Raw genomic sequence first — 24,001 nt, 5'->3', positions numbered from 1 at the left:
TTGTGTATGTCAAAATGAGAGAATTGGAATTAAATTGACATCCTATTGCTGCAACACGAAATTATAACCTGAACATGATCCCTGCCTTTTCTTCACTCTGACCTTAGCAAAACTGTCTCCTCTGTGCTGCCCACCAGCCTTCACCTACACCCTCTACTTGCATAACCATGTATAGTCTAGTCTTACTCATCTGGCAAATGTAAGAATCAAGTTGAATGTCATCTTAGGAAGTCTGTGTTACTTTAGAATTCTGTTAATAACTTTAGCATAGATTTTATTGTATTTATCCACAAAATGTCTCCCTGCCTAAACTGTGACCAAACTTATTGAAAACATACAGGTATATTTTTAACCTGGGTCAGGGCCAGATTTTAATACTTGTTTAATAAATGTATTAAATCAATGAATGAATGTAGAACTGGTCAGAACTTTTCTCTGACTGTTGAATATTAGTGGTTGCAAATGAGGTTTCTCTGCGATAAATATAAACTCTAGGTTTTATTTCTTATTTTTAGGGATTAATTTTTTGGTTTATCATGATTGCACAGACATGAGTCATGGTTAGCTTTCCCAAGCAGAGGTGTTTCTTCTATGTACTTATGTTTCTGGGACAGTAGTAGTGTATGGAAGTCATTAAATTACTGTCTCAAATAATTTTCAGTCCAAGACTTTTTTGTTTCTAGCACTGTTTTAGGTGATTTGGGTAACAAATAATCATAAAGTACAGACTGGAAAGAATCTTAGAGATTATTTGCAGTTGAGGAAATTGAGACCTAGAGGTGTTAAGGATTATGTCATCATAAGTGTTAAGTACAGTTTAAATACGGGTTTTCCAACTCAGTGCCACAGTCTAGCCACTAGTCTTTTTTTTTTTTCCTGTAAGAATCACTGCTGCTCTGAAAGCTTTGAATCACGTGTATTTACTGACTACTCAAATGCTCATAGTCTCTTCTATCATTTATAAGTTTGAGTTAAAAATAGAACTACCCGGGGCGCCTGGGTGGCTCAGTGGTTTAGGCCACTGCCTTCGGCTCAGGTCATGATCTCGGGGTTCTGGGATCGAGTCCCGCATCGGGCTCTCTGCTCGGCGGGGAGCCTGCTTCCCTCTCACTCTCTCTGCTTGCCTCTCTGCCTACTTGTGATCTCTCTCTGTCAAATAAATAAATAAAATCTTAAAAAAAAAAAAATAGAACTACCCAATACATAAGTAAATGCATTTAAAATGCTTTGCCCAGGATCTGGGAGAAAGTAAAGGCTCAGCAAGTGTTGGCTGTGATCATTACATTACTGTCATTTCTTGAGTATATTTTTTTAAAAGATTTTATTTATTTATTTGCCAGAGAGAGAGCGCACAAGTAGGTAGAGCAGCAGGCAGAGGGAGAGGGAGAAACAGGCACCCTGCTGAGCAGAGAGGCGAATGTGGGACTCGATCCCAGGACCCTGGGATCATGACCTGAGCTGAAGACAGATGTTTAACCGACTGAGCCACCCAAGTGTCCCTCTTGAGGATATTTTCTAAAACTGGAATTTCTTGGTTTAATTTCTTGTAAACCTATTTTGAATTGGTTTTGAAACCTATTTTGGCCATTCTAAAAGTCTGTAGGAATCTTCAGTCCACTAGGAATACTTTTCAATAGAATTGAAGGGAGAAATAATTATTGAATAACAGAAAATTCAGTATCCCATTTACAGTACTGCATAGAACATACAGAGAGAAGATGAGTAAAGATAAAAAGTCTTGAATAACACTATAACCAACCAGACCTTCCACTCAACACAGTGGAACACATATTATTCTCAAGTGCACATGATATATACTCCCAGATTAGGCTGGATGTTAGGCTATAAAACTAGTCTCAAAAATGTAAAAAGATTGAAGTCATACAAAGTATCTTATCTAGCCAAAAATCAGTAACATAAGAATAACTGGAGTGTTAAATATAAATATTTATATATATGGAAATAAAACAAGATACTCTTAATTAATGATCAAAGAAGGAATCAAGGGAAATTAGAAAAATACCTACAGAGGAATGAAACTAAAACACCACACTGGATGCAGTGAAGGCAGTGCTCAGAGGGAGATTTGTAGCTGTAAGTAACTATATTTTTTAAAAAAGGAAGGTCTCAAATTAGTTGCTTAATTTTACTATCTATGGAACTATAAAAATAAGAGTAAAGGAAACTCAAAGCTAGCAGAAGGAAGGAACTAATAAAGATTAGAGCAGAGTTAAATAAAATGAGAATAGAAAAATAATGAGAATTAAACCAAAAGTTGATTATTTTGAAAGATAAACAAAATTGACAAACCGTTATAAAAGCACACAAATTACTTTAAATGGCTCAAGAAAAAAAAGAAAATCTAACAGACTTATAACAAGTGGAAAGATGTAATCAATAATAAGACTTGTGGCAAAGAAAAGTCCAGGGCCAGATGCTTTCACTAGTGGACTGAACCAAACATTTAAAGAAGAACGAACACCAATCCTTCTTAGACTCTTCCAAAGATGACAAGAATAGGGAGTAATTCTCAACTCATTCTTTAAGGTTGGCATTACCTTGATACCAAAGACATATTAAGAACATTACAAGAAAAGAAAATTACAGACCAGTATTCCTAATGAATATAGATGTATGACTCCCCAGCAAAATGCTGGCAAACTAAGTCCAAACCATATAAAAAGATGATGGATCATGACAGTGGTTTATTTTTAGGAATACAAGGGTGGTTCAGTGTAAAAAAAAAAATAATATAATACATTAATAGGACCTGGGAGAGGGGATGATTATCTTACTTGAAGCACATAAGTCATTTCACAAAATCCAATATCCTTTCATAATGAGAACTCCCAAAAAACTAGGAATAGAAGGAAACATGTTCAACATGATAAAAGATATTTATGAAAAGCCCACAGTTAACATTATACTTAATGTTGAACAAATGAAAACTTTAGGAATGAGACAAGGATGCCCATTTTTCCTGCTGCTATGTAATATTCTACTGGCTTATCTAGCCAGAGGAATTAGACAAGAAAAAGAAATAAAAAGCATCCAAACTGGAAAGGAAAAAGTAAAACTATCTCTGTTCATAGATCACATGATCCTTCATATAAAAATATTCAAAAGAATACTACCAGTTTTCAGTCCAGCATTTAAAAAGCTTGGAAGCCACTTTGTTTGAACAAGTAAAAAGCTGAATAAATAGAAAAATCAACAACTCTTCTTATACCTGTAGGAGAAATGACATCACAGGACAAGGTACTGCCCCTAAATTTGGAGACACTCCCAGGTAAATACAGAGATTCACAACTTACCAGAGCAGAAACCTTTGTAGGCATCAGTGCCAGTGTTTGGAAACCTGAACTACAACTGAGAAATCATTAGAGGCTCGGTGTAGACAGGTCTGAGATATAAAATCTCCAGAGAACCCAGTCACTGGGGAGGCTTCTGTTAGTTTTACCTCCTGGACTTCTAACAGGTTCTCAAATATCAGAGAAAAATCCCCTTGTGTTAACAGTAGGGGAAACCATTTTGAAATATGCCAGAGTAGCCTGTTCCACTTAACAAGGTCTGCCCTCAGGAGAAACTCTTCAACCAGAACTGAACTTGCTGGAGTTTCATCAGAGCCCAGTGGACTTGAGAGAAGGAAAAGACCCAATCCCAACCTGCTATGGTCATCCTGTCCAAACTAAGGGGGAGAGAAAGGCTGACAGGGTTGTCTGATGTTGACAGTCCAGAGGCAGCAGCTCAAGAAAAGACGATATCTAATCCTAGAACTACAGAACACTTCCCCTTTCCCCACAACTTACCGCCACATTATTAAAAGCCTATTTACAGCCGTTCCTTTTACCCAGAACATCATGTGCACCTATCAACAAAAAATTATAAGATATACTGAAAGACAGAAAACACAGTTGGAAGAGACAGAGCAAGCATCAAAACCAGAGTCAGATATGGCAGAGATGTTGAAATTATGAGATCGGGAATTTAAAATTATGATTGATTGATAATGCTGAGGACTCTAATGGGTAGAAATATGGAAGAATAAGTGAACAATGTAAAAAGAGAGATGGAAATTCTAAGAAAGAACCAAAAAAGGAATGCTAGACATGAAAAAAAAAATAATGTAACAGAAATGAAGAATGTCTTGGGGCACCTGTCCAGCTCAGTCAGAAGAGCATTCAACTCTTGATCCTTGGGGTTGTGAGTTCAAGCCCCATAGCGGGAGTAAAGATTACTAAAAAACAAAACAAAACAAAACAAAAACATAAAGAAATGAAGAACACCTTAATGGGTATGGGGTATAGCCGAGGAAAGAATTTCTGAGCTTCAGGATGTCTCAGTAGACATTGACAAAACTGAAAGGCAAAAAGAAAAAAAGATTGGGGGGAAAGAAAACCAGAAGAGAATATCCAAATACTGTGGAGCAACTATAAAAGTTGGAGATGGGGATACCAGAATGAGAAGAAAGACAGAAGAGGACAGAAGAAATATTTGAAATAATAAGGACTAAGGATTTTCTCCAAATTAGTGTCAAACACCAAACCACAGATCCAGGAAAGTCAGAGAATACCAAGTTGGAAAATGCCCAAAGAACTACACCTACATATACCATTTTCTAATTGTAGAAAGTCAAAGATAAAAGAAAAACCCGGAAAGCCAAAGCAAAAAAACAAAACAAAACAAAACAAAACAAAAAAACCCAGAGGATATAAGAAAGAATTACACCTTACTTCTCAGAAACTTGTGCAAACAAGAAGAGAGGAGAATGAAATATTTAAAGTGTTGAGAGAAAAAAAAAATCAACCTAGAATTTTGTGCCCTATGAAATTATTTTTAAAGTGAAGAAGAAATACTTTCTGAGACAAAAATTTAAGGAATTTCTTGCCAGTTAACCTGCCATGCAAGAAATGTTAAAAGGATTTTTTTAGAGGGAAGGAAAATGATATAGGTCAGAAACTTGTATCTACATAAAGAAAAAGCATCAGAAAAGGAATAAGCAAAGGTGAAATAAATAGAAACTTTTTTTTTCTTATTCTTAATCTCATAGTTTGTTCAAAATATTAATAATAATGTATTTGATTCTAGATACATACATACAAGTTTATATGTACTTGTATAAAACTAAAATGTATGAAAGCAGTGATTTACAGGATGGGAGGAGGAATTAGGATTATTTCATTTTAAGGTATTTGCACTACTCATGAAGTGGTAGAATGTATTTTGAAAGTGGACATGGATTGGTTGCAAATACTGCAAACTATATTATAACCACTAAAAAAGAAGCATAACTGATATCCTCAGAACAAAGAGAAAATAGGATCATATAAATTGTTTAACTAAAACTGTAACAGACAGAAAAGGAGCAGAAGACAAAAATAGGAATAAAGAACAAGGGCAATAAATGGAAAACAGCAAATATGGTAGATATTAATCCAGAAATATCAATAGTCATGTGGAATATCAGTGGTCTAAGTACATCAGTTATAAAACAGAGACTGTATCAGGCTGGATCAAAAAAATATCCGACTGTATGTTGTCTTTAAGAAGCCCACTTTAAATATAAAGACACATATAGGTTAACTGAGTGAAAAAAGACATATCATGCTAACACCAATGAAAAGAAAGTGGGAGTAGCTATATTAATTTCAGAGTGGAATTCAGAGTAAGGAAAGTTTTTAGGAATAAAAAAGGCATCACGTAATGATAAGAGAATCAGTTCTTCAAGAAGACATAGTAGCAAAACTTAACATGTAGGCATGTATCAGTGCGATATCAAAATGTGTGAGGCAAAAACTGATAGCACTGCAGGGAAAAATAGGTGAATCTACCATTATAGGTGGAAACTTCAACACCCCATTTTAGAAATGAACGAATCCAGGAGCCATAAAATCAGTAAGGTCATAGATGAGCTCAACAACATCATCAATCACATGGATGTAAGGCAGATCCATAGACTACTTCATGTAACAGGAGAATGTGCATTCTTTTCAAGCTCACGTGGAACATCCACCAAAGTAGACCATGCATTCTGGTCCATAAAACAAACCTTAACAAATCCTTAAGAAATTTAAGAGACTAGGAATCATGCAATGGCTGTTCTCAGACCACAGTGGAATTAAACTAGATGTCAACATCAGAAATATAGCTGGAAGAATTCCAAAGTATTTCTAAATAACACATGAGTCAAAGAAAATATCTTGAGTAATTTTTAAATATTTTGATCTAAATAGAAATGAAAACAAATTTAACTTACAAAATTTGTGGGATATAGCTACAGGAGTGTTTAGGAGCAGTTTATAGCATTGAATGCATATATAAGGAAGAAAAAGATCTAAAATTAATCATCTTAGCTTTCACTTTAGATACTAGAAGGAGAAGAGCAAATTAAACCTGAAGTTAACAGAAGAAGAAAAATAATAAAAATTAGAGCTTAACCTGATTAAATTGAAAACAGGAAACCAATGGGGGAAAAAATGAAATCAAAGCTTATTCTTTGAAAAGATAGTAAAATAGGTAAGTCTTTTGTCAGGCTAATTAAGAAAAAGATCCCTTTCATCTATTTTTGAGAGTAATTATATCAACAGCCTTCCAGCATTAAACTGTTCTTACATTTGGAATCAGTTGCTTGTATAATAATAGAATTTCAATACAGCAATGGATTAGGATTATTAACATTTTATTAATAAGTTCTGTTGTTAAATTTATACTGGGATGAGTCTGTCATTTTATTTTTTGTATGCTCTCTTGGTTGGGTTTTGTTTCAGGGTTATGTTAACTTTATAGAAAGTGAATCTTTACATTTTCTTTGTGCTCATGGAAATAAACTTTTGAAATCTGAAGGAATTCTTCTATAATATGTTCTTTGTTATATTGTAGCTTTATTAATGCTTTATTTTATTTTTTACCCATTTTGAGATAGTTTGGTTCATTTTCATTTTTCCAGTAAAAATGTCTTTCAATCAGTTTTTTCAAATTTTAAGCATAATGAATGCTTTATATAAATTTAATAACTTCCCTGGATACTTGAAAAGAAGGGGGTCTCTTGACGCTATAATATCTTGTTAAAGTTTTCTTCTCTTTTCTCTAGTAAATCTTTTTGCAAAGAATAGGCTTAATTGTTTTGCGTGCTGTGCTTTCTGCTATATTTTTTAAACTCTTATTATAAAATAAAATATGGATAAAACCAAATATAAAGAAAAAAGAAGACACTGCTAATATTGGAAATCAAAAGGGGACATCCCTACACATCCCATGTACATCAAAAGGTTAATAAAGGAATACTGTGAATAACTTTATGCACACAAATTTGATAACCTAGATGAAATGGGCCAGTTGTGTCCTTGAAAGACACAAGCTGCCAAAACTGACACAGAAGAAATAAATAGTTTGAAAAGGATTCTGTCTATTAAAGAAATTGGATCAATAATTGATAACCTTACAGAAAACCAGGCCCAGATATGTTCACTGGTGAATTCTGTAAAACGTGTGGAAGAAGTCCTATTAATTTTCTGCAATCTCTTTCAGAAGACAGAAGCAGAGGGAATATTTACTAAGTTATTCTATGACACCAGCATTACACTCATACTAAAAGTAGACAAAGACATTATATGAAAAAAGAGCCGCAGACCAACATGCCTTACAGACATAGATGAGAAAATCCTCAACAAAATATTAATAAATTGACTCTAACAATGTGTAATAAGAATTACACACTATGGGATGCCTGGGTGGCTCAGTTGGTTAAGCCGCTGCCTTTGGCTCAGGTCATGATCCCAGGGTTGTGGGATCGAGTCCTGCATCGGGCTCCTTGCTCAGTGGGGAGCCTGCTTCTCTCTCTGCCTCTGCCTGCCTCTCTGCCTGCTTGTGCTCTCTCTCTCTCTCTCTCTCTGATAAATAAAATCTTAAAAAAAAAATTACACACTATGCCCTAGTGGGATTTTTCTCCCATGTATGCAAGCCTGGTTCAACTTTCAAAAAATCAATGAATAAAATGTATCACACCAATAGACTAAAAAATAAAAATCACTTGATCATCAGGCAAAGAAACCATCTGGCAGTATCCAACATCTATTCAAGACAAAAACGGTCAGTAAATTCTAAACCTGATAAAGAATATTTAACAGAAAATGAGCTAACATCATACTTGTGAGAAATTTGATTCTTTCCCACTAGAATCAAGAGCATGGTTGAAAATATATCTTTCACCACTATCTTTCAACATTGTATTGGATGTCCTAGCTAATGTAATAAGACAGGAAGACAAAATAAGAGGTATGCAGACTGTGAAGGAAGATATAAAACTGTCTGTTCAGGGATGGCATGATCACCCGTATAGAGAATCAAAAAAAGTTGATGAAACAACTGAGACTAATAAGCCATTGTAGGAAGGTTGCAGGATAGAAGGTTATACACAGAAGCCAGTCACTTTCCTGTATAATATCCACGAAAAAGTGGAATTTGACATTTAAAACTCTATTAATGTTAGCACACATAAAAATAAAATAGGTATAAATAAAGTATGCAGAAGAGCTATGTGGGGAAAACTGTAAAACTCTGATAATAGAAATCAAGGAAGAACTAAATAAATGGAGATAGTCCGTGTTCATGGGTAAGAAGATTCAGTATCAAGATTCAGTTCTTCTCATCTTTACCTGTAGATTTAATGCATTCCTAATCAAAACCCCATTAAGTCCTTTTGTGGATGTCATCAAATTAGACCTAAGGTTATACAGAGAGATGAAAGGCCTAGAATAGCCAATACCAAACTAAAGGAAAGGAATGCAGTTGTAAGACTGACACTACCTGACTTCAAGATTTACCACAAACCTGCAATAATCAAGGCCATGTGGTACTGACAAATGAATATACAGATAAGTCATTTTTAACAAAGGAACAAAGGCAATATAATGGAATAAAGATTGTCTTTTCAAGAAGTGGTGCTGCACAACTAGACATCCAAATAATTTGAATGAATGAATGAATGAATCTAGACATAGAACTTATACCCTTTATTAAAATTAACTCAAATGGATCACAGACCTAAATGTAAAACATGAAACTACAACATTCCCAGAAGATAATATCGAAGACTGAGATTACCTAATGACTTCTTACCTACAGCACCAAAGGTACAATTGATGAAATAAAGAATTGATACATTAGACTCCATTGAAATTAAATATTTCTACTCTGGAAAAGACACTGTGAAGAGAATGAAAAGATGAGGCACAGACTGTGAAAAACTACAGACTTATCTGATAAAAGACTGTTATGCAAAATATACAAGAACTTTTAAAACTCAATAATTAGAAAACAAACGATCCCAGGGTTGCAAGACCAACACACGCTGTAGGAAGTTGTGTTCTCTATGCCGGCAATAGATAGTCCACTGAGGAAATTGTGAAAGCAGTTTGTTAAAATAGTAGCTAAAAGAATAGAGCTCCTTGGAATAAATTTAACCAAGAGGGTTAAAGACTTGTGTACTGGAAATTACAAAACATTGCTGAAAGATATTAAAGGAGACATAAGTAAATGGAAAGACATCCCATATATATGGTTAGGACAACTTAATATTGTTTAGATGTCTGTGTTACCCAAAATCATGTACAAGTTCATCACAATTCCTAGTAAAACTCCAATAACGCTTTTTGCAGAAATGGAAAATATTTTGAATTTCATATGGAATTGCAAGTGGCCTCAAGCAGACAAACAGTCCGGCAAAAGAAAAACAGTATTGGAGGACTTAAACTTCCCAGTTTCAAGAGTTACTACAAAGTTACAGTAACAGAAGGACTCTAGTACTGGCTTACAAATAGAAACACAAGCCACTGGAATAGAATTCAGAGTCAAGAAGTGAACTTTTACATCTATGGCCAAGTGATTTTTGACATTGTCCTAAATCTATTCAGTGAGGAAAGAATAGTCCCTTTGATTTATGTGCTGGGACAACTGTATTTCTACATGCAAACAAAGTTGGACCCCTAGCTCAGACCATATAAAACAATTGACTCAAAATAGATCAACCTAAATATAAAAGCTATAACCATAGAACTCTTAGAAGAAAACATTGAGGTAAATATTCATGACCGTGGCATGGATTCTTAACTATGACACTTTTGAAAGCATGAGTAAAAAAAATTTTTTTATCAATTGGACTTCATCAAAATAAAAAATAATGTGCATTGCATCAAAGTACATTTTTAAGGAAATAGGAGAAATTATTTGCAAATCTAGTATCTGATAAGAGTTTGATAACCAGAATATGTAAACAAGTCCTACAATTGAACAAGGAAAAGACAAACTACCCAATCAAAAATTAGGCAAATAACTTGAATAGACATTTCTCCAGAGAGGATATTTTAATAGCCATAAGCCCACAGAAAGATGTTCAACATCATTAGTCATTCGGGAAATGAAGTTAAAACCTGGAGAGAACACTCCACACCTACTAGGATAGCTAAAATGGGGCAGAGGGAGGGAGGAACAAAGCAAGTATTTGTAAGGATGTGAAAACAGTTTGGTTGTTCCTCAGGTAAACATAGAGTTACCACATGACCCAGCAATTCAGCTCCTAGGTATGTACCCTAAAGAATTGTAAGCAGGGTCTCAGATATTTGTACATCAGTGTTCTTTGAAACATTATTACAATAGCCAAAAGGTAGAAACAGCTCATGCAGAAGCAAAATATAGTTTTTACATGCAGTAGAATATCATTCAGCTGTCAAAAGGGGCGACTCTCTAATACATGGCCCAACATGGATGAATCTTGAAAACTTTATGCGAAGTGAAAGTACCAGGCAAAAAAAGAGCAGATTTTGTATGATTCTACTTGAATGAAATATCTAGAATAGGCAAATTCATTGAGATAAAAAGTAGAATCGAGGTTACCAGGGGCCAGGTAGTGTGGGTAATGGGGAGCTATTCTTTTTTTTTTTTTTCTTTTCAGCGTAACAGAATTCATTGTTTTCGCACCACACCAAGTGATGGGGAGCTATTCTTGAATGGTTAGAGAATTTCTCTTTGGGATAATGAGACAAAGTTTTGGAAATATATAGTGATCATGGTTGTACAACATTCTGAATGTAATTAATACTTAGTGAATTCTACACTTAAAATAGTTAAGATGGCACAACTTTATGGTGTATGTATTTTACTACTTAAAATTAACCATAAACCATCGAACTGTACACTTTATTTTTTTTTAAAGATTTTACTTATTTATTTGACAGAGAGAGAGATCACAAGTAGGCAGAGAGGCAGGCAGAGAGAGAGAGAGGGAAGCAGGCTCCCTGCTGAGCAGAGAGCCCGATGTGGGGCTCCATCCTAGGACCCTGAGATCATGACCTGAGCCAAAGGCAGAGGCTTAGCCCACTGAGCCCCCCAGGCGCCCCAAACTGTACACTTTAAATGGAGCTTTTTACCCTGCTATATTAGTTTGCTGGGGCTGCTACAAATTACCACAAACTGGGTGGCCTAAGAAATGAGAATTTATTGTCTCAATTGTTCCAACTGGATGTCTGAAATGAAAGTGTTGGTAGGGTTGATTTCCAATGGTTTGGATTCCTTGGTTTATGTATCACCTGGATTTCTGCCTTCTCCCTGGGTGCAAGACTGAGTCCAGATTTTTTCTTTTTATAAGGACACCATTGTATTGGGAAAGGGCCCGCCCTAATGACCTGTTTTTAGTCAATTACCACTGAACAGACCTTACTTTTCTTTTTTTTCCAGCCTTATTGAGATGTAATTGACAAATAAAAATTGTATATATTTAAGGTATAAAATGCGGCGTCTAGATATATGTATACATTGTGAAATATGTACCACAACAAGCTAATTAACATCCCTGATGCCCTTACTTAGTTGTCTTTTTTTTTTTTTTTTGACTGGGAACAATTAAGATCCACTTTTGTAGAAATTTCAAGTATATGATACAGTATTGTTAACTTTAATCACCCTGCTTTACCTTAGATCTCCAGAACTTACTCATCCTACCTGTGTGAAATTTTTGTACCCTTTCACCAAAATTCTCCCATTGCCCCTGCTCCCCCCTTGGCAGCCACCATTTTACCCTCTGCTCCCAAGAGTTTTTGACTTTTAGATTCCACGCGTAAGTCAGATCATGCAGTATATGAGACCGTACTTTAAAATATCACATTCTGAGGTTCTGGTGGTTAGTGCTTTAACAAGAATTTTGGAGGGACACAACTTAACCCTTAACATGTGTTTTTTTCGCTTTCTTACTTTTCATGTGATACCAAGCATTTACACTCATTACATAACTGTCACAGAGGTTTAATGATTACGAAGGATATCCACTCAATCCAGTTCTCTACTATTGAATATTTACGTTTCACTTTGGCAACACTGTCATTACCATGGGTACTTTTGTGCATTGCTTTTTCAGTATTATTTCTTAGAACAGATATCTGGAAATGAAGTTGTCAGGTCACTTTCAGGCACTAGATGCAGGCCACAAATTGTTGCAAGTATAAAAAGAGGCATTTCTTGCCTTATTAGATTGTTTATTAATCATATTTTTCTTTGTGAATTATTCCTTTATTTGCCTTTTTAAATTTTAGAGTCTGAATGTTTCTCTTAAAATTCATATAAACTCCTTGCATAGTGAAAATGATACTTCTTCCATTTTTCCATAACTGTTTATTCATTTATCATTTGCCCTTAGTTTTGGTCTTGTTTCCTTTTCAAATCACAGGAGGTTTGTTCTTACTTTCCTCGGTGTGTCTTTTATTACTTTAGAGCTTGGCTTGTCCTTTTCTCAGTTTGTTCAGTATGTAATTCTGCCTTTTCCTGGATGTTTCTGTTGGGGTTAAAAATATTTAACTCTAGTCAATTATACTTCTGTATGCTTCTAAATATACCTAAATCTAAGTTACTTGGAATTCGTTTTGCTAGATGGGATGTTGTGAGAATCATTTTGTTTTGTTGCTAAATTGGCAGTTCCAATTCCATAAGTTAATCACTGCCTTCCTCAGTGATTGAAGATTTCTCATATATTGAATAAAATTATTTTGGGATAGAGCTCTGTTACACTAAGACTTTATTAAAGGTTTGTACAGTATGTTTTAATATCTGAAAAGAACATTCTTCTTTCTCCCTCTTTACTCCCTTTTCCCCCCAGGATTTTCTTTGGCATTTTTACAAGTATATTTTTCTGATACACAGCAACACCTGTGTGCCATCTCCTATATTGAATTGTTTTATTATATTTACAAGGAATATAACGAGAAATAGTAAATACCTGTGCATTCAATCTGTCATGTAGTAGGTATTTTTCTATTTTGTTTCAAGTCTTTTATGTCTTTTATAAGACTTATCCTTTCTTCATATAATTCAAATTACTCACTATTGTTATTCTTCACATGCATGTATTAGTTTCTGATCATTTTTCTTTGATTGTTTTTGCTATTAACAATGAAATTTTTTACTGTGTTTTGTTATTGCTTATTCCGCTCCCGAGAAGTATTGTTGATTTGTGTTGGTCTTACCTGCAGTTACTTTACGCAGCTTTATCAGTTATAACACTTTTTAGTGGATTTATTTACATTTTGTGGGCAAACAATTCTATGGAAATTAGAATGGTTTTATAACTTTTCTTTTTAACACTCATTTCCTATAACTATTGCACATGTTACTTGCTCAGGCAGCATACCTAAAAACTAAGTAAGAAATAATGACAGACACCCTCTTTGTAATTATTCCTTAGTTTCTTGTATGTTTTTCTGGTGCTTCACCGGTAGGTATTATTTTGTCTGATAGCTGGAAAACGGGTAAAGAAGAATCACTTTACTGTTTTTGTTTTTATTTTTTGTCTTATTGCGGGACTTGGGCTAGTATTTGGAATGGGTATTGGATTTTCTCAAATACTTTTGGACATGGGTACCTACTGAGATTATTGTATGGATTTTTTAATTTAATTCATTAACGTAATGCCATCTTTGTACATTATTAACAAGTTTACTAGTATTAAATTACCTTTAATACCTGCAGTAAGACCTATTCTTTTGGGGTAGATTGTTCTTTTTTAACATCCAGTTTGATTTTATCAGCATTTTATTTTGACTTTTTCTCCATTCTTAGCAACAAGTGACTTGAGTCTATGACTTGTTGTGGTGGTATCTTTGTTAGGTTTTGATATCAGGGTAACTTTTGCTTGAAACGTCGGTGCATGCTGCTGCTACCCCAACAGCCAAACTACATGAACCAGAACAGCAAACTAAAATTGTTCTTTAGATGATGAAAAAAATGAGAGAGCATATAGGTAAGTGGGCAGGACCACAGCTGTTGAGTGAGGCCTCATTTTGTGGTAACACAGAGATCCAGAGTCGTACTTGCTGTGGCTCCTCCCGGTTCTGGTGGAGCGCTGTGTGCCAGGCTGCCCCCATGATGCCGGATGGTCTGAGTCTTGGCGTGCAGTAGGCATGACAGCACCAGTACTGCTGTAGTCGGTGGTTAGACAGTACAGTGGGTACCCCAGAGACAGTTCTCCAGCCCAGTGGGTGTCTCTGGTTTTTCTTTTTTTCTTTTAAAGTGTGGTACATGAACAGTGAATTCTGGAACACTGAAAAAATTAAATTAAATTTTAAAAAAATAAAAATATATAAAGGATGTACCTCAAATGTGAAGAAGGGGGGATAGTTTCTTTCAACTTTAAATCAACTTCTGTTAATGGGTTTTCAGCCCTCAAAACTGTTTTCATAAAAGGACACAGTGTCCTCCAGAGCATGACATAAACCCATAGGTTCTTTGGGTTCTAAAACTTTTATTGGTGATCGATCATCTGGGAAAATAGCCTATAGCAGAGTAACAGAAAAGTTCCAAAGCTCAGGTGGTCTAAAGGCATAATCTCTGTCTGTATGTTTCTGCTCACCCTTTAGCCACTGTCTGGAAGATGCTTTGGACTTCGCATTTTCCTTGCACCTTATTACTGAGAATATATTTCATCCTAATTTCTTAAAAAGTTGGCTTTCAGCTAAGTTTCTTGTCCCTAATGCCCTACCTAAATGCCAAGAAACCTTATCATTTTTTCTAGTGGATGTGAAGATGTTTGATTAGACCTTTGTCTTTCTCACTGGACCATTGGAGAAGGTTTTTGTACATTCTAGCTCTATCATTCCCTACCCCACTAAATCCTCTAAAGGCACAAATATACTTATTATTCTTTATTGGTTCCACATCAGAAATAGGATCAGTTAGATTTTTCTCTCACTCCACACACCAACAATAATTCTGTATATGTTAGACATATAAATATAAACAAATAATTATATAACTATGAGCAGAAATTATAGATATATAATCTGCTATAAAACACAACACAATAAGGGAATACATACTGAGAAAACTATTTGGAACATGTTGCCCAAAAAAGGTGAATAGCTTTAATAAAAAAAAGTATTATTTATGTGATAATATACAAAAATAATATTGAACTGTTTATTTATAGAAAGAAGTTATTTGATATTTTATTATTCTTATAGATGAATCAATTTTTTGTTATTACTTCTATAGCAAAAACAAATTAGTTACTCACCAGGACTGTGCAGCATAGAACATCAGCAAGAGATAACCAAACTAAAGACTGATTTAGAAAAGAAAAGTATCTTTTATGAAGAAGAATTGTCTAAAAGAGAAGGAATACATGCAAATGAAATTAAAAATCTGAAGAAGGAGCTTCATGATTCAGAAGGCCAGCAACTTGCTCTCAACAAGGAAATTATGATTTTGAAAGACAAATTGGAAAAAAACAGGAGAGAGAGGTAAGAATCAACTTATTTACTCCTCTAATAAATATTTCCTGAATGCCTGTTGTGCCTGTGTGTCAAGGGCTGGAGATACGCGGGCAGTCCACTTACTGCAGTCCTAAGGAGCCCAAAGCCAAGATCAGTAAATAGGAGACTATACTACATCATGACAGGCAGCAAATGGGACAGTATAAGTACAGGCAAAATGCAGGAGCTCGCATAGATGAAGCACAAAGGGTGACTTCGGTATGTCTGGGTTTTGTGGACAAAACCAAAGAAAGAAGAAATTACCGGTGGAAGAGTGTCCAGACGGAATGTGCTGGGATGGAGAGGAAAACTAAGGCTGTTCCCCATGGTGGAGCCACAGAGGGACAGATGAGAGGGTGAGAAGGGGGTCTGCAGAGGGTCGTAGACTCAAGATCATGAAGCAGAGCAGGGAGTTGGGACGTCATCCTGAGGCCATTGAAAGCAGATGACAGGGTGGTACTTCCGGTTTTGAAAGATCACTCTTGTTCCTGTGTAGAGCAGGACTGAGGGGAGCAGACGGCAGGTGGGAACCTGGCTTTGAGGGACGATCAGGACCGTAGGTGCTGACTGTGAAGGTGGAGGGAAGCGTGTGGGCTCAGAGGATCCCAGAGAGCCAGAACCTCGGTGCCATGATGGCCAGATGAGAGAAATTGCTAGTGATGCTCCTGTTTCTGGATTTTAGCTGAATATATGCTTTTGTTATTCTCAACTTATATTGGAAGCCAAAATGTATTTAGTTTGGTCCATTCATTCCACAAAAAATTTTTAGGGCCTTTGGTGGATAAAGCAACTGTTCTGTTAATAGGCCCTGGGAATGCAGTGGTGGACAGACAAAATCTCTGTCCTTACAGAGCTTTCCTTTATTTAGGTGAAAGACTACAAACAAAATAAGTAAAATATGGAATATATTAGGTAACAATAAATGCCAAGAACAAAAAATACAGCACAGGACGGGGCCATGAAGCATTGAGGGGGCAATTAAGTGTCTGTATAGACTGGTCTAGGGAAGGAATGCTGAGAAGGTCATTGAAGTAAGGGCTGAAGAAAGTAGGAAGGCGTCTCTACAGATGGAGGAGAAGAATGCTCTATACGGAGAACGGGCTGTTAAAAAAATAACAAGAAGGCAAAACTGTGGAGACAGTATAAAGATCAGTGGTTGCCAGGGCTTGGGAGAAGGCAGAGGTGTCTGGGAGGATGTCCAGGGCAGCGCAGCCCCTCCGCGTGATGCTGTGATGGGTGTGTGTGCTGTTGAACATGTGTCCCAACCCAGGCGATGCAGCCACTGCAAGGTCGCTGACGGAACCCATGCTCCACTCTGCTGGGCGGGGGGTGGGGGGGGGGTGGGGGGTGGGGAGGTTGTACCCATGTTTGGGGGGCTGGAGGTTTTGTGGAAAATCTCTGCTATGAACCTAAAACTTTTCTAAAAAATAGGTCTATTAAAAATAATAATAAGGAGGAGGCCAATATGGCCAAGGTAGACTTAAGGGGAAAGAATAGTAGGAGATGAGTACAAGAGGGAGCCAGACCAGATCGGGCAAGTCTTTGTGACGGGTGACTTCTGCTTATTCACTCGGGAGAAAACCACTGCAGGGACGTACTACAGGATTTTGAGGGTAAACTGACAAATACTGGGTTGTGTTTTAACATGGTTACTCTGACTACAGGGTTAAGACCAGGCTGGCTTAGATAAGAGAAAAGCCTGGAAATGATTTAGAAGTAGTCCAGGCCCAAAAGGATGGTGCGTTGGCTGAGGGTGGAGGCAGCAGTGGTGTTAAGAAGAGCTGGGATTCTGAGACTCCTTCCAAGTGAAGACACTGGTTTCTGCTGGTGGACTAGATATGGAGTGAGAAAGGAAGAGGAGGAATCAAGGATGATACTGAGGTTTGGGGCCTTTGCAGTTAGGGGACTGTAGTTACCACTTAGAGAGGAACAGTGCAAGGGAAGCACGTTTGGGATAGGAGTGTTTCTGAGAGCTCATTTGAAACTATGCCTATAGACACCCACGTGGAGATGTCAGGTAGGCCATTGGATAGGTCAGCCTGGATTTTAGGGATAGGGATTTAGAGATAAAATCCTGGAAGTATTTTATCACTCACATGGTATTTAAAACAGACTCTGTGAGATTACTTAGTGATTGGTAGAAATAGAAAAGAGCTCCAGCACTGAGCGCTAGGGTGCTGCAGTCTTTAGGAGTTTGGAAATGAGGAAGAAATGGCCAAGTGGAGAGCTGAGAATGATAGGAAGAAGACCGGACTGATTTGGTTTCCTGGAAGCCACGTGATGAAAGCATATCAGATCCATTTACATGTTACATGAGATGAGGTCTGAATCAGGTACGATGAGGTCCAGACAGTGACAGTTGAATTTAACAATATGATGCTCACTGGTAACTTTGATAAAAACAATTTCAGTGGATCAAGAGGAGCAAAAGCCCCACAGTGGGATCCAAGACTTGAAGGAAAGCAGTTGGAAAACAGAATAGTAGTTGGAATCTCTTAAAAGCAAGCAGTGCAAGGAAGCAGTAGTTGGAGGAGAAATTGGTCTCAAAAGAAGTTATTTTTGCCTTTTGTTTCTGTTTTTAGATGGGAGAAATAACACAATGTTTTAATCTGATAAGAATTATCCAACATGGGGAGAAAAGTGCAGAAACCGTGTACTTGAACAGGTGTATAAGTGGAGGGTTTGGGCTGAGCTGTCCTTTTTACCTAGAGAAGGAGAAGAGATAGTAGAGTGTATGAGGAAGGGAAATATGATGGTAGGAAGTTGTGGTGCTCTCCTGAGTTGGGCGTGTTGAATTTGAGGTGCTCTATGAGACGTCTTTGTGGAGATACCAAGTCAGCAGTTGAAGGGAGCCCAGAAAAGCTTCAGATTAAATTCGGCATTCATCAGCATACCCGGTAATTGGACTCAGCTGGTGTAGTGGATGAACCAGCTCAGGGGAGGCGTACAGAGAGAAGTCAAGCTCTGGAATGGAATACCTGGGAGGATGGGCATTTACTGGAAGGACAGAAAGAGGGGTGTCCACAAGGGCAGAGATGGAGGCTGGAAACCAGAGAGCGTGGTGTCACTGAAGCCAGGAGAAGATAGCATTTCAAGAGGGAGGAAACGGGCGACGGTGTCAAAGGTGGCGGGTAGATTGAATATGATGATGAGACCATGGCCGGTTGTGAGAACAGGTTTTTGGGGTGGTGGCACAGCAGAAGCCAGATTTTGTGTGGTGAGGAACAGTTAGACGCTGAGAAAGTGGGTACAGCACGCCTTGTCAAGGCTTCCAGGTGGTTCCCAACGAACAGGAAGGAAGGGAATTGGCAAATGAGGCATGACATAGGGTTCAGGGGAGAGTGTGTTTGTCTTGTTTTCATATGGAAGAGATGTCAGCTTCGTTTAGTGCTAGTAGGAAAATATAGGAAGAGTTTTACTTAGAAATTTTACTCTGTTCATTTGTGTACATATTTTTCTGAAAGGCTTCTTTGTAATTTCTCAAGTTTTTGTCTTGTTTGTTATTTGGAGTTGCTCCTGAATCAAGAAAGATGATTTTTTAAAAATTTTATTTAAATTCAATTTAGTTAACATAGAGTGAATCATTGGTCTCAGGGGTAGCGTTCAGTGATTCCAGAGTTGTATGTAACACCCAGTGCTCATTACATCATGTGCCCTCCTTCGTGTCTATCACCGACTTATCCTGTCCCCCACAACCCTCCCCTCCTGCAGCCCTCAGTCTCTTTCCTAGAGTTAAGAGTCTCTTATGCTTTGTCTCCCTCTCTGTTTTCATCTTATTTTATTTTTTTCTTCCATTCCCCTATGATCCTCTGTTTTATTTTTCAAATTCCATATATGGGTGAAATCATGTGCTTCCTCTGTCTGACTTATTTTGTTTAGCATAATACGTTTCAGTTCCATCTAGATCCTTGCAAATGGCAAGAGTTCATTCCTTTTTGATGACTGAGTAATATTCCTGTGTGTGTGTGTGTGTGTGTGTGTGCGCGCGTGCGCGCGTGCACACACATCTTCTTTATCTATTCATCCATCAGTAAACATCAGGGCTCTTTCTGTATTTTGGCCATTGTGGACATTGTTGCTATAAACAGTGGGATGCAAACATAACTAAAGTTTGACTATAGATATTTTTTTAAAGTGGCCTATTTGCCTATACACACAGAATGGTTTATTTTCCCAGAATTTATAATTTAAAATGTAATTTCATTTGTATTCACTAATACAGTGATGTAAGAGATTTTTAAGATTACATTTTTAAAATCAGCCGTTACTTAAGTTCTTTGTTGGCTTGGAATTAATCATATGAAATTTCCCAGAACAGATCCATACTGAATTTCATTTACTGCTAAGATATAAACCTCTTGAATTTTTTTCAGTTGAATACAAGGTGACACACAGTGTTTCCTAGTTTCAGGTGTGCAGCATGGCGGTTCACCTTCTCTCCAGGTTATGCTGTGCTCACCAGTGTGGCGGCCATCTGTCACTGTACGACACCCATTACAGTATCATTGACTAGATTCCCTAGGCTGTGCCTTTTATTTCTGTGTCTTATTCATCCCATAACTGGAAACCTGCCCCTCCTGCTCTGCTTCACCCATTTTGCCCATCCTCCACTCCCCTTTCCTTCTGGCAGCCATCAGTTCTCTGTATTTATGGGTCTAATTCTGCTTTTCATTTGTTTGTTCATTTGTTTTGCTTTTTAGATTCTACATGTGAGTGAAATCATATGGTATTTGTCTTTCTAGGTCTGGCTTCTTTCACTTAGCTTAATACCCTTTAGGCCCATGCATGTTCCCGCAAATGGCAAGATCTCATCCCTTTTTATGGCTGTGTAATAGTCCATTGTGTATGTATATATCACATCTTCCTTATCCATTTGCCTATTGATGGACACTTAGGTTGCTTCCCTATCTTTGTTTTGTAAATAATGCAGCAGTAAACATAAGGGTGCATATAATCTTTTCAAATTAGTGTTTTGTTTTCCTCAGGTAAATACCCAATAGTGGAATTACTGGATCATACAGTATTTCTATTTTTAATTTCTTGAGGCACCTTCATACTGTTTTCCACCATAGCTTCAATGGTTTGCATTCCCACCTACAGTGCATGAGGGTTCATTTTTCCACATCCTTGCCAACACTTATTTCTTGTCATTTTTTTATGTTAGCCATTTTGACAAGTGTGAGGTGGTATCTATCTCATTGTGGTTTTGACTTTCATTTCCCTGATGATCAGTGATGTTGAGCATCTTTTCATGTGTCTGTTGGCCATTTGTATGTTATCTTTAGGAAAATGGCTACTCAAGTCCTCTTCCCATTTTTTAATTGGATTACTTGTTTTTTTTATTGACTTGTATACATTCTTTGTATATTTTGGATTTTAATCCCTTATCAGATATGTCATTTGCAAATATCTTCTCCCATTCAGTAGGTTGCCTTTTCGTTTTAATGATGGTTTCCTTCACTGTGCAAGTTTTTTTTACCTTGATAAAGTCCCAACAGTTTATTTTTTTGTTTGTTTCCCTTGTCTTAGGGGGCATATCTAAAAAAATGTTGCTGTGGCCAATGGCAGAGAAATTACTGCCTGTGTTCTCTTCTAGGAATTTTATCAGGTCTCACATTTAGAACTTTAATGCATTTTGAGTTTATTTTTGTGTGTGGTGTGGGAAAGTGCTCCAGTTTCATACTTTTACTTGTGGCTGTCCAGTTTTCCCAGCACCATTTATTGAAGAGACTGTATTTTCCCCATTGTGTATTCTTGACTCCTTTCTCATAGATTAATTGTTAAGTGTGCGTTTGTTTCTGGAGTCTCTATTCCATTGATCCGTGTGTTTATTTTTGTGTCAGTACCTTACTGCTTTAATTATTACAACTTTGTAGTCTCTGAAATTTTGTAGTATGCCTCTAGCTTTGTTGTTCTTCCTCAAGATTGCTTTGGCTGCTTGAGGTCTTTTGTGGCGCAATACAAATACTAGGATTACATGTTCTAGTTCTGTGAAACATGCTGTTGCTACTTTCATGGGTATTGCACTGAATCTTGTAGATTGTTTTGACTAGTATGGACATTTTTGCAATACTAATTCTTTCAATCCATGAGCATGGACTATCTTTCCATTTGTTTACATCATCTTCAGTTTCTTTTGTAGTTTTCAGACTACAGGTCTTTCACCACCTTGAGTAAGTTTATTTCTAGCTCTTTTATTTATTCTTTTTGGTGTGATTGTAAATATAATTGTTTTCTTAATTCCTCCTTCTCCTACTTTGTTATTAGTGTATTGGTGAAATGCTACCAGTTTCTGGGTATTAATTTTGTATCCTGCAACTTTACTGAATTCATTTATTACTAGTAGTTTTTTTTAGTGGAGTTTTAAGGGCTTTCTTGTTATGGTATGTCATCTGCAAATAGTGACAGTTTAACTTCTTCCTTACCAATATGGGTCCTCATATTCCTTTTTTTTTTTTTCTTTAATTGCTGTGGCTACAGCTTCTAGTACTATGTTGAATCAAAGTTGTGAAAGTGGACACCCTTGTCTTATTTCTGACCTTACAGGAGAAGCTCTCAGTTTTTCTCCATTATGGAGGATGTTAACTGTGGGATTTTCTTAGATGGCCTTTATTATATTAAGGTGTGTTCCCTCTAAACCCACTTTGTTGAGGGTTTTAGCATGAATAGAAAGTTGAATTTTGTCATGTGATTTTTCTTCATCTTTTAAGATGACCATACAGTTTTTATCCTTTGTTTTCTTGATGTGGTATATGATGTTGATTGATTTGTGTACATGGAACCATCCTTACATTCCAGAATAAATCCCATTTGATCATGCTGAATGATCCTTTCAATATATTGTTGAATGTGGTTTGCTGGTATTTTGTTGAACATTTTAATATCCATGTTCATCAGGGGTATTGGCCTGTAGGTCTCTTTTTTTTTTTTAATGGTGTCTTTGGTTTTGGTATCAGGGTAATGCTGGCTTTATAGAATGTATTTGGAAAATACCTGTTGTCTTCTATTTTTTTATAACAGTTTGAGAAGAGTTAGGTATTACCTCTTCATTAAATGTCTGGTGGCATTCACATGTTTAGCCATCCGGTCTTGGACTTTTGTTTTGGGGAAGTGTTTTGATTACTGATTGAATTTTGTTACTAGTAATTGGTCTGTTCAGACTTTTTTGTTTCTTCCTGATTCAGTTTGGAAGATAGTGTGTTTCTGGGAATTTATCCCGGAAAAAAAGTAGAAGTAGTTTGTCCAGTTTGTTGGCATGTAATTTTTCATAGTATTCACTTATTCTTATATTTCTGTGGTTCAGTTCTTTTTTGTTTCTGATTTTATGTATTTGAGTCTTTTTTCTTGATGAGTCTGGGTATAAGGGTTTATCTGTTCTGTTTATCTTTTCAAAGAACCAGTTCTTGGCTTCATTATGGGTTTTTAAAAAAAATCCCTATTTATTTCTGCTGTGATCTTTATTATTTCCTTTCTTCTACTCACCTTAGATTTCATTTGTCTTTTTTCCCCCAATTTAGGCATAAAATTAAATTGTTTATTTGAGCTTTTTATTTCTTGAGTTGGCCAGTATCATTGGATATTTCCTTCTTAGAACTGCTTTTGATATGTCAAAGATTTTGGACCATGGAGTTTTCATTTTTCATGTGTCTTCTCGTATTTTTTTTTTATTTCTTTGATTTCTTCGTGGACCCTCTGGTTGTTTAGAATATAAGCCTCTTCATCTGCATTTCAACTCAGTGTTTGAAAACTGATTCCTCTTTCTCTGCTAGATGGTTTCCAAAAAGTCTGTTAGCACTGTGTTTACCTCTAAGGGTGAATCAGTTGTGCTTCTCAGGACTATCATTTTAAATAAGTTTTATAATATTAAATTTGTTGTATATGTATGCATATGTGTATAGGGAGGTACTTAGGTAAGAAGGAAGGAAGGGCTGAATGTATGGAGAGAATTATTTGGAAATTTCACTGAGGGTTTGCTAACAATCTTGAGCAGAGTATAAGGAAACATGTTGGGGCCCATGTGTTCCCTTCTTTCCCTAACCTCTTCATTTTCCCATACTTTCTGGTACATATAAAACCAAATAAGGTGAGCACAGACATGAAGTCTACAAATCACAGATGTCTTCTCAGATTTTCAAATGAAAAGCAAAGTAGTGTTGTTAGGCAGACAAGTCTGTTAATTGAAAGGAATGTGATTTTTAATTTTAAGGGGG

At 36.5% G+C, this 24,001-nt stretch overlaps 1 protein-coding gene across 19 annotated transcripts in view; it reads left to right on the top strand.

Moving 5' to 3' along the window:
- Positions 1 to 24,001, top strand: part of CDC42BPA (CDC42 binding protein kinase alpha) — a 318,157-nt gene that overhangs the window by 208,574 nt on the left and 85,582 nt on the right. For all 19 annotated transcript variants that reach the window (XM_045983612.1, XM_045983604.1, XM_045983610.1 and 16 more), the window contains one exon: positions 15,532 to 15,779. In XM_045983612.1, the coding sequence (XP_045839568.1) occupies positions 15,532 to 15,779 (248 nt within the window). The remainder of the gene's footprint in view (positions 1 to 15,531; positions 15,780 to 24,001) is intronic.

The sequence above is a fragment of the Meles meles genome, chromosome 17 (genome assembly GCF_922984935.1).
Source record: "Meles meles chromosome 17, mMelMel3.1 paternal haplotype, whole genome shotgun sequence".
Classification (NCBI taxonomy): domain Eukaryota; kingdom Metazoa; phylum Chordata; class Mammalia; order Carnivora; family Mustelidae; genus Meles; species Meles meles.
This window is presented reverse-complemented; position numbering and strand designations above follow the sequence as displayed.